Source organism: Diorhabda carinulata, chromosome 2 (genome assembly GCF_026250575.1).
Source record: "Diorhabda carinulata isolate Delta chromosome 2, icDioCari1.1, whole genome shotgun sequence".
Taxonomy (NCBI): Eukaryota; Metazoa; Arthropoda; class Insecta; order Coleoptera; family Chrysomelidae; genus Diorhabda; species Diorhabda carinulata.
The window spans coordinates 17,248,490-17,260,003 of record NC_079461.1 but is presented as its reverse complement, the minus strand read 5'-3'; the positions used below and the strand labels follow the sequence as shown (position 1 = coordinate 17,260,003).

The following is an 11,514-nucleotide window of genomic DNA, read 5'->3' as shown; positions in this document are numbered from 1 at the left end:
GAAATTTTATGTTGATGCTAGCTTAGACCGTCAAATATTAATGAACGTTCACGTGTCAATAGAATACACGAATGCACAAGCTAAACAATGTTTAGTTTGTATGTTGCATTAATTTAAGATGACATTGCAGTCAAAATTGTATCATGTGACCTTATTTGATGCTGTAAGCCAGCGTCGAGCGTCAGCATGAAATCGAGCTTTAAGAAGTCAGTCAATTTATGACAATTTTGACAGACATTTCATATTCAAACATAAACAGTCGTTTATATTTAATTTTCAAATTGTGTTTAGGTTTATACTCATATGAATTCTGTTTTGGAGCATAATTAATGAATTGTTAAAATATTTTAATATAGTGCAAACGTATAAGAACTCATTATAAGTGCTTTTAAAACTATATAAGTATATTGAAAACATTTCATAAAGTGATTATACAAAGTCCAAATATGTATTGAGATGTGATTATGTAGTGGAGGTATTCTAATAATAGTTTTCTATTAATAAAAGTATATATAATTGGAATACGCGATGTCTGAAAACAATATGGATAGCAAACAGTCTAGGACTTCAGTAAGTTTTATGTTAATACATCTGCTCATTTTTAGTTGATCTATTACCAAATGTAATTTAGCAATTCCAATTTTATTTCATTCATTACTTGAGCTTCTTATATGTGAACAATTTAATTATACTGATTTCTTTATTTAAATAGTTTATCAGTGAGAAAAATTATAACGAATACATACACTTACATCAAATTAACGCTGGAAATAAAAAAAATTAATAAGGTACTAGGAAATACCGTTCAAGTTTGGATTGAATAGCAGCAATTGTCTATTGTACTCATCATTTTTCTTCCTTATAACAAGTTCTTAGGAACAGATTGTAATTTAAGCTCCTGGGCTTTTCTCAAAAACAATATTTCAACAAATTTGAATAAAATTTTTATAAATCATTGTTTTATAATATAGAGTGTGCAAACCTTGAAGTTTCATGTGAATTTCTTATTGAATATTTTTTTCAAAATAAAATAGAACAAAAATGTTATAATTCTCAACCTATTTTTTCTATTGATAACTGATAACTTGCATGTGACAGTGTCTCTCACTCTCACATGCAATCATATGCTGATGACACTCAGGTCCTGCACTACTTCGATCCTGTAGATCCAGAAGTAGCAGCTACACACGTAAACAGAGATCTGTTAAGCATCCTTGAATATTCTACTAAACATAATTTAAACCTGAATGCAAATAAGATTGTAGTTTGGCTATTTCATTCTCAGAGACCTACCGAAAATTTGCAACAAAATTTAAAATTGAAGTTGGGCAGTTAGATGTTAGTATTCAAACAATTTGCTAAAAATTTGGGACTAACATCATTTTAAAATTAGGAAAAAACTTTGTGGATCTTTGGTATTGTTTTTATTTACCTGTAATCTTGTTTACTATCCTTAATGAATTAAGGTGGTTGAAAATGAAAAGTTCCCAATCTTCATTCATGAATATCGGTGTTATGACTTAAATAGAGTAAGAGAATCAGGCAGGAAAAGACAGGAAACAGGAGGTTGTGGTGGAAATAAGCGAGAAGGTGTAGAGGTGGTTTATGGGGACTTATTTACCTCAACATGAGGATATAGATCGCATTTTCAATGTAACCCTGCTAGAGGTGTTAAGCCATTGTTATTATTCTTTGTCCTTAATATATTTTGTTTTCTGGATTTATTAGTCTCAATATTAATTTTGTTATCAATAATTTAGCTTCTTCTTTTATCTTTAACTATTTGCAAAAGTATTCAGTCTTCCTAACAGGAGTTCTATTGGGGCGATAGATAGATTCAAGATCTTACACTTTAGCTCATCTAATTGGTTAATATTCAGTATGAGATAAATGTTGAAAAATATTTTTGAAATTTATGTTTTTTTGTATTATAGATTTTGAAGCTCAAAAAATGTGTTAGTGAATCCAATGATTCGACAACTGATTATAGAGAAGTAAGAAGAGTTAGTTTTGCCAGTAGCAATTTTATTAAGTGAGTTATTTTTTTATAATTCCATAATATGGGAGAGTTTTTTTAACTGTATATAGAAAATATTTGTCAGACTAGATTGAATGAATTGATTCACTTTTGTTTTGAAATTTTCTTTACAATCCGTTGCAGAAAATCATAACAATAAATCTTTGCTTTTAAAAAAAGTTAATTACGTTTAATTTAGATGTAAAGGTATTCATGTTTGTGGATAACAAGATCATTTGAAACGATAGATTTGCGTTTTTGGCTCCCTTCATCATTCATATCATCTCGGCCATCTTTAAACTTTCTTGACCACCCAGTACCTACAGATTTATTTATATAAATTAATCATTCGTTACTTTCAGGCCATTTGCAGCAGATCCCGAAAAAAATACAATTTGGGATAACACTTATGAAGAAGAAGTGCTCGTTGATTCAACCAGATCTAATGACCATGAAATTCTAGACATGACATTGGAAGTAACAGCTTTCAAAGAATGCGATAAAGAAAATTATATCCCAATTAATCCGTTTAATGATAGCGACTTCAAAAATAAATCTCTCTTTTTAGAAGCAAACGTTACTTCAAATTCTGAGCAAGATATGGAGTTCACAAATGTCTTACCAAATTTTGTAGTAGCTAATAAAATGCAGATGGAAAATACATCGAGAAAATTAGAAGATAAGAAAACATCTGAAATGTATTCAACAGATAATGCGGAAAAAACGACAAACGAAATAGAAGACATGCAATTTACATGCGCTTATCAAATTTCTGACAACGTGAAATGTGTGGACCTAATTGATAATGTTGTAGAAGAAAACATGGAGCTCACTTGCCCTATACCACTATCCAATAATCAAGATACAGTAAATAATGAAATCACCCATACTGAAAGAGATTATATGAAAAAAGTGGCCCTTAAGAATAGTTCTGGTGACTCGAAATTTCAAGAAAAACCCTTTGATACACTACAGGCTGAAAATTTTGTTCCGACTCCAACTACTGACATGGAAATTAGTATGCAGCTGACATGTGTTTTCCCCGAGCAGAATAAGAATAAAACCTGTTTGAATACGAATGAAAATATTCTACAATATGATATGGAGTTAACATGTGCTTGTCCAAGGAATCCACAAAACAATAATCTCAAAAATACAGATCAAACCAAAAGTGATTTGAATACAGAATTAAATACAAAAGTTTTTAGTACTAATAAAGTGCTAGAATATTCTAATAAAGGAATCTCACAAGAACAAACTGTTAATGATGTACAGGACATGCAATTAACTTTATCTTTAGAAAACATTGTATCTGATAATAATAATTTGGATACCAGTAAGTCTCAACCGTCACAAGAAATGCGTGTATATGTTGATGTTTCTCAAGAAGACATGGACATTTCGTGTTCTTTCAGTGATAATATAAAATTAAATCCGGATGTGCTGTCTCTCAAAGAGACACCCAGTTCTTCTTTCGCCATGATCTTAAACAATAGTCCTCATTCTGAATATCTAGGCAAAAAGATATTTAGTACGAAACCCTCACCATCTACTTCTAAAATTGACGGTAAGTACAGTTGAGATTTGGTAATTATTTGTCCAATTTTGTTCCAGGAGGAATAGGCGTAACTAATTCCACCTCAATTTTTTCTCTTCCTCTTCAATTTGTCCTATTGATGATATAAATGCATGTTGTTATGGGGCAATTCAAGATAGGGGACGTTGAAGCATTCATACTCCATATTCCAAAAACGGTACCCAGTATCGAGTTTTTTCAATAGGAAAATTTTTACTGAGCAAACCTCAAATATTTTTCAGTTTTCCATCTATCCTATCAGATTAGTTTTTATTAAAAAAATTCTATGGAATATACACATAAAAACAGTCAACTAGACTGAAAAGAAATTTTTTTTAATAATTTGCACAATTTTTTGTTATTTATTGAAATTTTGAACTCTATCTATATTTATCAATGTAATGATGAATCTCACGTTTTTAGTGTAATTTGAGTGTAAAATTTCATTAAATGACTGAAAATTTTACAAATTATTAAACAGAAAATTTTGGATGCGACTTTTGTTCGTTTTCTCTCCGACTTATTTTGCAAACGGCTTTTATTTAGTTGTTTCAGATATCAATCCAGAAGTTAAAGATAAAACTCAATTGAGTACCAACATCCACCAAACGGGAACCCAAAATTTCTTAACAGAATCATCAAAAGGAACAATATCATCGCAAAATAATTATCCCACATCAGATACACATCCACATTCGAATATATCTACTAAAATTGAATTTGAAGAAGAGAGTTGTGGTCAGAGGAACGAGCATGATTGTACTTCCACAAACAAAACAAATTTAGTAGATACCATAACAGTGGAATTTCCCTCTACTCCAAAATACGTAAACGATATATATTCCGTAGATGATACCTCTCCTCCACAATTCCAAGAATGCGATGAAGAATCGAAAGGAAGCGAACAACTATGTGCTAGTATAACAAGTGATGGTGATTCATGGGAATCGATTCTAAAGCAAGCCAAAGATGTATTGGGTTTACCTAAAGTGACATTCCCCGAATTATCTACGAATTTATTCGATAAGATGATCGAAACCGACAAAAAAATTTTGGACTTGTTGGAATCTTTAAAAGTACCTGAAATTGATGCAATCGATTTAGAAGAAATGCATAAATTGGAATTTGGTTCTGCTGAAGTCGATTCCGGTAACAATATCAGAGAAGAAACCAGACTTTCTGATATAGTCGCTCCTCAAACTTTGGATGAATTGGTTAAGGAGGCGGCTACAAGGTAATATGATATGTTGTCCGTAAAATAAGGTTACCAATGAGCTAGGAACTCTGATAGGCGGAATTTGGCAAAAACGTTAATTTTGGTAGCCTTCTATTCGATTCTCAACTCATAGTTCATAGTTAAGCATATATGCCTTCAGATAGACCCGTCGTGCCCCAATTGACGTTATCAAAGTCCGATATCTTTTGAAAAGCCGATCAGGCGCCTTTGGCTTGAACCCTTTGATGTCGTTAGGCAAGTTTTGAGGTTTGAACTGCGCCCGAATGAGTGCAGGGCACTCATAGATCACGTGGTCTGATGTGATGTGATGTGATGTGATGTCCATGGTGTGAAGGTGACGTCTTAGATGGCAGTCTGACTTCGCGTCTATATAGCTGGAGCAGTTGTTTGGTGGGAGAAGAGAGGGTCCATCTCGTGCAGAGAATCCAAAGACTACAATCGTTTTCTGACGAAGTGGAAGAAACTGAAAGATCGGAAGGTGACGGCTCGGGTCCTCAGCGAGATTATCCTTCCTGTCAGCAAGCCCTGTATTCACATTATGAGATACTGCTTAGGATATGCCAAAGGTGATCGATGACAACAATAGCAACGAGTGGAAATGACCCAGTAATTTGAAAATACACTTGAGAGGAACTAGATGAAAGAAGAGATTAGATGGTACGGCGAAAAAAAGATTGAAATCTAAGAATTCATGTCAATTGATACGTTTTTCATTGTGAAAATTCGTTGGTAATCTTATTTTATGGACAAGCCTCGTATATTTACAAAATCAGCAAGATTGTTATTGCAGGTGTGAAAATTATTGGGAATTTGTTAGATGTGAAAACAATTATTATTGTTTCCACATCTTTTATGGTGTCGTTTCTTTTAAAGCTAAAGTCCATCCGGACAAAGGAGTCGTTGATGAAATTTCTACTTATGACAATATGGAAGGTGAGAAATATTGGACTTAACCTTGTGATATTTTCCTAATTTAGTAGATCCGATTTTTTATTTCTTCTTATTATACTGGCAGTTAATTTTTTGGTATACAGGGTGAGTCATGAGGATTTTTACATTCTTCTACCATATGTAGAATCCCTCAGGGGTGACTAATTAATGTACTTGTAAAGTACTTAGATTTTTTTAAATAATTTTTGAATTACAAATCAAAAATGATCTTTACAATGTTGTGACAAAGTTAAGAATTTTTCAAAATAATGTATGCAACCCTTATATACTAAATGTACAAAATGCTGACACTGCAAAATGTCTGATGCAATACCATTTTATTATTGTGTAATACAGGATGGTCCGTTATCATAACTTGCTACTAAAAAGTGTCAATTTTAGCTAAACTTAGTAATTCCAGGATCAGCTTTGGAAAAATTATTTTAGGGATTCGTATAATGAGTGATTTTCAAACTACATAAATAAGTAATGGAAACGATATCTGTGTCAAAGTTGTCGCATTTTTATTCAATGAACGTTCAAATCTTATCAAAAATAAAACAACCTTAATGACGTATCACATAAGGTATTAATTCAAACACATGTTATAAATTTCGAGTATTTTGACTGATAGTCAAACAAACACTCATAACTTACGGTTATGAATAGGACAATACACTGATAATACCGCAGTCAGTCAAAAATTGCCGCAAATAATTTTAATTAAATTAATGGTTATTAATAATCCAAAAAAAATTCTCCTCGTTCACTTTTCTTTTGAATAAAATATCATCCATGCCGTAATGATGCAAAAAAAACAAAAAAAATCGATGTCTATCATTCTATATCCAATTTGTAGAAATATGGCCACTTTCGTTTTTTCGGAAAACGTTTTTTGAGCCATGTGGAAATCTACGTTGTGGACACGCCATTTCAGCATTTGAAAAGATATGTCGCCCCTAACACGGCTAGTTTAAAATTATATAGTGCTTCCAATATCAATTGCAAATTATAAAAACTGGCTCGAAACCTTTGCCTACAATTTTATTTAATCTATCATAGGTGTAGATACCTCATTTTATAAATTTATTATTTTCATAAATACTTATGCAAGAAAATAATCGTTAAAAGGCACAATCGAATCATTATAAATCAAATGGCTTTATACCCTTTAATTAGACAGACTTAATTGTAGTCCTACTTCGAACTTGGAAAAAAATCATTATTATACCTTGCTAACTTGCTAAAACTGAATATTAAATTATAAATAAATTAAATTGTAAACAGACGAGTAAAATGTACCAGCCTGATGGGGTGTTTCGTTTAAACAAGATACCACACATGAACTGAGCCTTTTTGTATTTTTTCTGGAAAACGAAATTTCAAAGCAAAAACCATGAAGAAAAATGAATTCTCTGCAAATAAGACAAATGAAAAAAAAAACATTTCGCTGACACGAATAGGAAAATTTTTTTCAGACGTAAATGCTAAAATTTGAACTTTGTTACTAGAACTATTTGGTATATTAAGGAGTCGTCGCGAGTTGTAGGATGCGTTGTCCATAACGATCACTGATTATGGTGGAATTTTAGCTGTTCATTAAACCACTTTTCGAATAATTCTGCTGTCATATCTTCATGATAATCAGCTGCACAGGCAATTTTTTATTGCATTATCGGATTTCCGAATATTTTCCTTTCTTAAACATTCGAATATATTTAAAATAACTTGAATCTCACCAAGCCACGCCACTGCTTATCGTAGAGATTTTGTCAAGAATATTTCGAAGAAATTGTGTACATACGCCCGACAGTTTCGGCCAATAGAAATACGTTTATGTTTACGATTCGATGTTTTCATTGGTAAACAGTGGAGATGATGAGACTGACGTTTTACCGAATTTTATAACTGTCTTCTGCAATTGATATTAGAAGAACTATACCTGAATCTGGTGTGTAAGTCCTATCAATAAAGTCCATTCACATCATCTCTTTTCGTACAGATATAGAACTAAAGGATTTACTTTGTATCCCTTTATTGCTACGATTTTGGAGAGCTGGGTGTTTACAGCTGATCTGTTTCTTTCAAAAAGTGGGATGGCTGTAGCTACCAGAGATCTTCGTCTCATCCTGGATAAAGGTTTCGTCTTCTAAGTAGAAGAACCTAAAGGATGCATTTTCTGCTAAATCTACCGTCTTCAGGTGTCCATTGCGGCGACTAGACTCCTTTTACTTAAGCTGATACATTCAGTAGATCTTTTCTGTTTATAGTTTCCCAGGAATGTCTGCGCTAGTCTCAACTCCTGTAGATTGTCCCAGTAACTGGTTTTACCCTTATCTATCTTCTTCTCGACTTTTCTATTGTTTGTAGTTCTTACAAAAGGATTCATGTTCTACGAAGGATTTGCCTATCCCTACTTTAACCGTTTCCTTCCACTTCGGTGTATCCCGGGATGCAAATTCATTTTTCTTGTCTAGCTCGTTTAACTTGTCCAAACTAGTTTGGATTTTATTATATTAGAGCTTAGAGCACCAATGGCAATCTCCTGTTTGCGATCATTTATATTTGTTTTGTTTCAAAACTCATGGTACTTTTTGTAAAAATTTGAGGATAGGTTAATTTTACGTTGTATTCAATTCTTCTTCTAGATGATGCTGTACCACTGTTACGTTACCTTTCGCAATGTTTAAGAAACAAATTGAATAAAGAAAACTTGATGTTGCCGTTGGGCGAAAATTTTGACTTATTAACTTTACTAGATTATGTTAATATGTGCGTGGATGAGGTTAAAAGGTTCTTTGTTGAATTCAATAAATTGGTTGAAGAGTACGGACCAACTCATAAATTGAGGATGAATCCTCAATTTTCGTAAGTAATTAACGATTATACTTATTATTTATCCTAACATTTTGAAATTATTTACAATCTTACAGGGTTTTTCAGAATGCTGTACCACATCAAAGTTATATTTGACTCTCTCATTACAATATTCTGCAGACCCTGTATAACACTGGTCTGCATTAAAATCGATCATGTCACCATTCTTGATGATTCCTATTAAAAATTACCAGTTTACTTTCACTCTCTGAAAATGGTAACTTGGTTGACGAAAGTGTAATTGTGAGTGTTGGTGTAGTAGTTGTGTAAACAGTGTGTTCACCATTATTATCACCAACGATTCCACAAATTACAACTTGAACGCGAATGTAAAAATCATTCCGATAGCTTTCGCTACATCTGCGTGGAATTTACTTTGAAAACCGCAACGAAAACCTCTTAACACTGCCTATGAATAATTACCAAGTTGGCATCTGTGACAAGATTTGGGCTCCATCAGCTTACTGTACGACTAGGTACAGTAGTTTGTCCAAACGGCTCGGAGGTACCCGTAAATCAATAACATTTGCCGTGCCCATGGTTTGGTGTAGCTGCAATTTTACTTTTGCCTCCCAGTGCCTCCACAAACTTATACTCTAGATACAGAAATGGATTTGAGTTACAACTTGGGTCATCGAACGATACCTTCACCCATGATGAAGAGTATTCGGCCGATTCAGTTTCTCGGTAACCTCACCTGCTAACTCAATCGGAATTGAATGATCTCGACAAAGACTTGGAGTTACCCAAGACTAAATCTCAACTTCTTGAATCGCGACTTCAACATTGGAATCTTTAGGAAAAGGGCTTAAGAATATCTTTTGACTTCTTAATAACGAGTCTTTACCAATCCCAGTGCCCCCATAAACTTATACTCTAGATAAAAAAAATGGATTTGAGCTACAACCTGGGGCATCGAACGATACGTTCACCCATGATGAAGAGTATTCAGTCTCCGATGAACCTAACCTAACCTAATCATAGGATATAACATGTCTTTCGAAGTACACTTCGTTTACTCGCACCTGGTGTTCTTCCCTCAAAGTCTCCGATGAACACGGTTCGGTTCTATCAAGACATCGCTAAGAGGGAAGAGAGATTTTCAGTGGAAATGCATTATTGTCGGTTTTGGGACAAGATATCTGTACCTAAGGGTATAAAAAGGGAAACAAACACCAAATAATGGTACATACCTTTATTATTTATAATTGTTTCTTGCTGAAATAGTTCTTTTCACCCTTTCAAATTGAATGAATGTCCATAAGTTTTTTATTATCATTAAGGCGGGGATCCCCTGAAGAATGGTGAGCGTTGGAAGAAAATTTTTCTTGCAGACCAGTGTAATTAACGAATTTTACTTTTCAGAATTATAACAGTTATGTTTTCAGGGTTGTAGTGGAAGTTATGAAAATAAAATCTATTATATGGTGGGTAATAACATTAAACCTCTCAACGACTAACGTTGGCTCCATAATTCACATCAGCGCCATGCATATCTATGAAGAAGTCGATGAAAAACACATTCAGAATCTAGGAAATGAATTAATAGGATCTAATTACATCAGAAATTTCATTTTACTTTTGGAAGAATATGTAAATAAGGTAGTCAAACAGGTTGCAGCCCGAACGGAGAATGAATTTTTTTGATTGTTTAATTTTATTTTTTTAAATTAAATATATTTTTCTCTACAAAACCTCTTGTACTGAGTATTTCTACACTTCCGGAATTGTTGTTTCCTTTGGGTTTTCAATCAAACAATAGATTTTATTAGAATTTTTTTTGCATAGAGTTCTAACCTCACTTGAGTCTGTTTACTAACTTTCTACTTACACAACGTATATACCGTTAAAAAAGTATGCCAGGACCCTGTTTGGTAGATATGAAACAAAAAATTCAAAAATCTATTTAAAGAGGAAGGTAGCTTATATCGTAATTTATCATTTACCAAAACACTCCCGGTTAAAAACTGGAAGTCCAATCTGAAAAAGTACAAAAAAAACCGAACTTGTGGCACTAATCCATCAAAAAGGATTATGCTAAAAAAGAACAAGAAGAAAAATGAGATTCTGGTCCAGGATGAAGTCTTTTATATAACTGAAGCTTGTCAAGCAAATGATTTGGAGAATCGAAGAAGAATAAGTCGAAGGTCTCGGCAATAAAATCGAAGACATAAACCCAAAAGACATCAACAAGGAGTTAGCCTTAAAGTTGCAAAAATAAAGGATGTTGCGAAACTGTTTGGACACTTTGGACAAGGGTGGAGAAACCATGAGACGCTAAAATTTTATCGAGATTTGGAAAACCGAGGAAGAAAAAGCCGAAGGTCTCAACAATAAAGCCGAAGACATACACCTAAAAGCCAGCAACAAGGGGATTAATCTTAAAGTTGTCCGAAAAGGATAGAAACTCGCAAAGGTCCCCCAAGAAACCGCCTCAGTCACCCTGGAAAAACCCCAAACTCCCTACGACCTTTCAACCGACATCTTATTGCAATCCTGGCAACTACCATCATGAATTTTATCCCCACTTCTTGCGATCCAGTAGCCGAAACGCTACAAAGCCTCATTCCCTCCTTTTACGGATAAAAAACTGTACCGTCACTAGCGGTGTGGGTAACCGCATCCATTTCGTTTTTACAACTCCAGGAATGCCCTTTTTTGATGATACTAAAACCAACTTTGCCGGCAGACTTCTCGCCGCCTCTTCTGCCACTCTTCGTCGATCGTCGGTGTTGCACGTTTTCTGTGGTTTCCCTGCATCTTGATGAACCGGTTCTCCAACCAAACGGTCGACGATAGGGAATAACGCAGCCGCAGCTGTACCCGCCAACCAAAACGAGAAGGAATCGTTCTTGCTCACAAGCTCTCTTCGATTTC

General features: G+C 33.8%; 1 protein-coding gene across 2 annotated transcripts; it reads left to right on the top strand.

The window, feature by feature from the left end:
* Window positions 1-154: 154 nt before the first annotated feature.
* LOC130903978 (uncharacterized) lies at window positions 155-10,331 on the top strand. 2 transcript variants are annotated; one of them, XM_057816444.1, is made up of 7 exons: window positions 155-570; window positions 1,935-2,032; window positions 2,380-3,584; window positions 4,140-4,827; window positions 5,621-5,763; window positions 8,409-8,628; window positions 10,026-10,331. In XM_057816444.1, exons 1-7 carry the CDS (start codon window positions 529-531, stop codon window positions 10,282-10,284), a joined length of 2,655 nt encoding a protein of 884 aa, XP_057672427.1. In that variant the 5' UTR covers window positions 155-528; the 3' UTR covers window positions 10,285-10,331. The 2 variants fall into 2 exon arrangements, with proteins under 2 accessions (XP_057672427.1, XP_057672429.1); XM_057816446.1 differs by having other exon boundaries at window positions 210-570; window positions 4,149-4,827.
* Window positions 10,332-11,514: the final 1,183 nt, after the last annotated feature.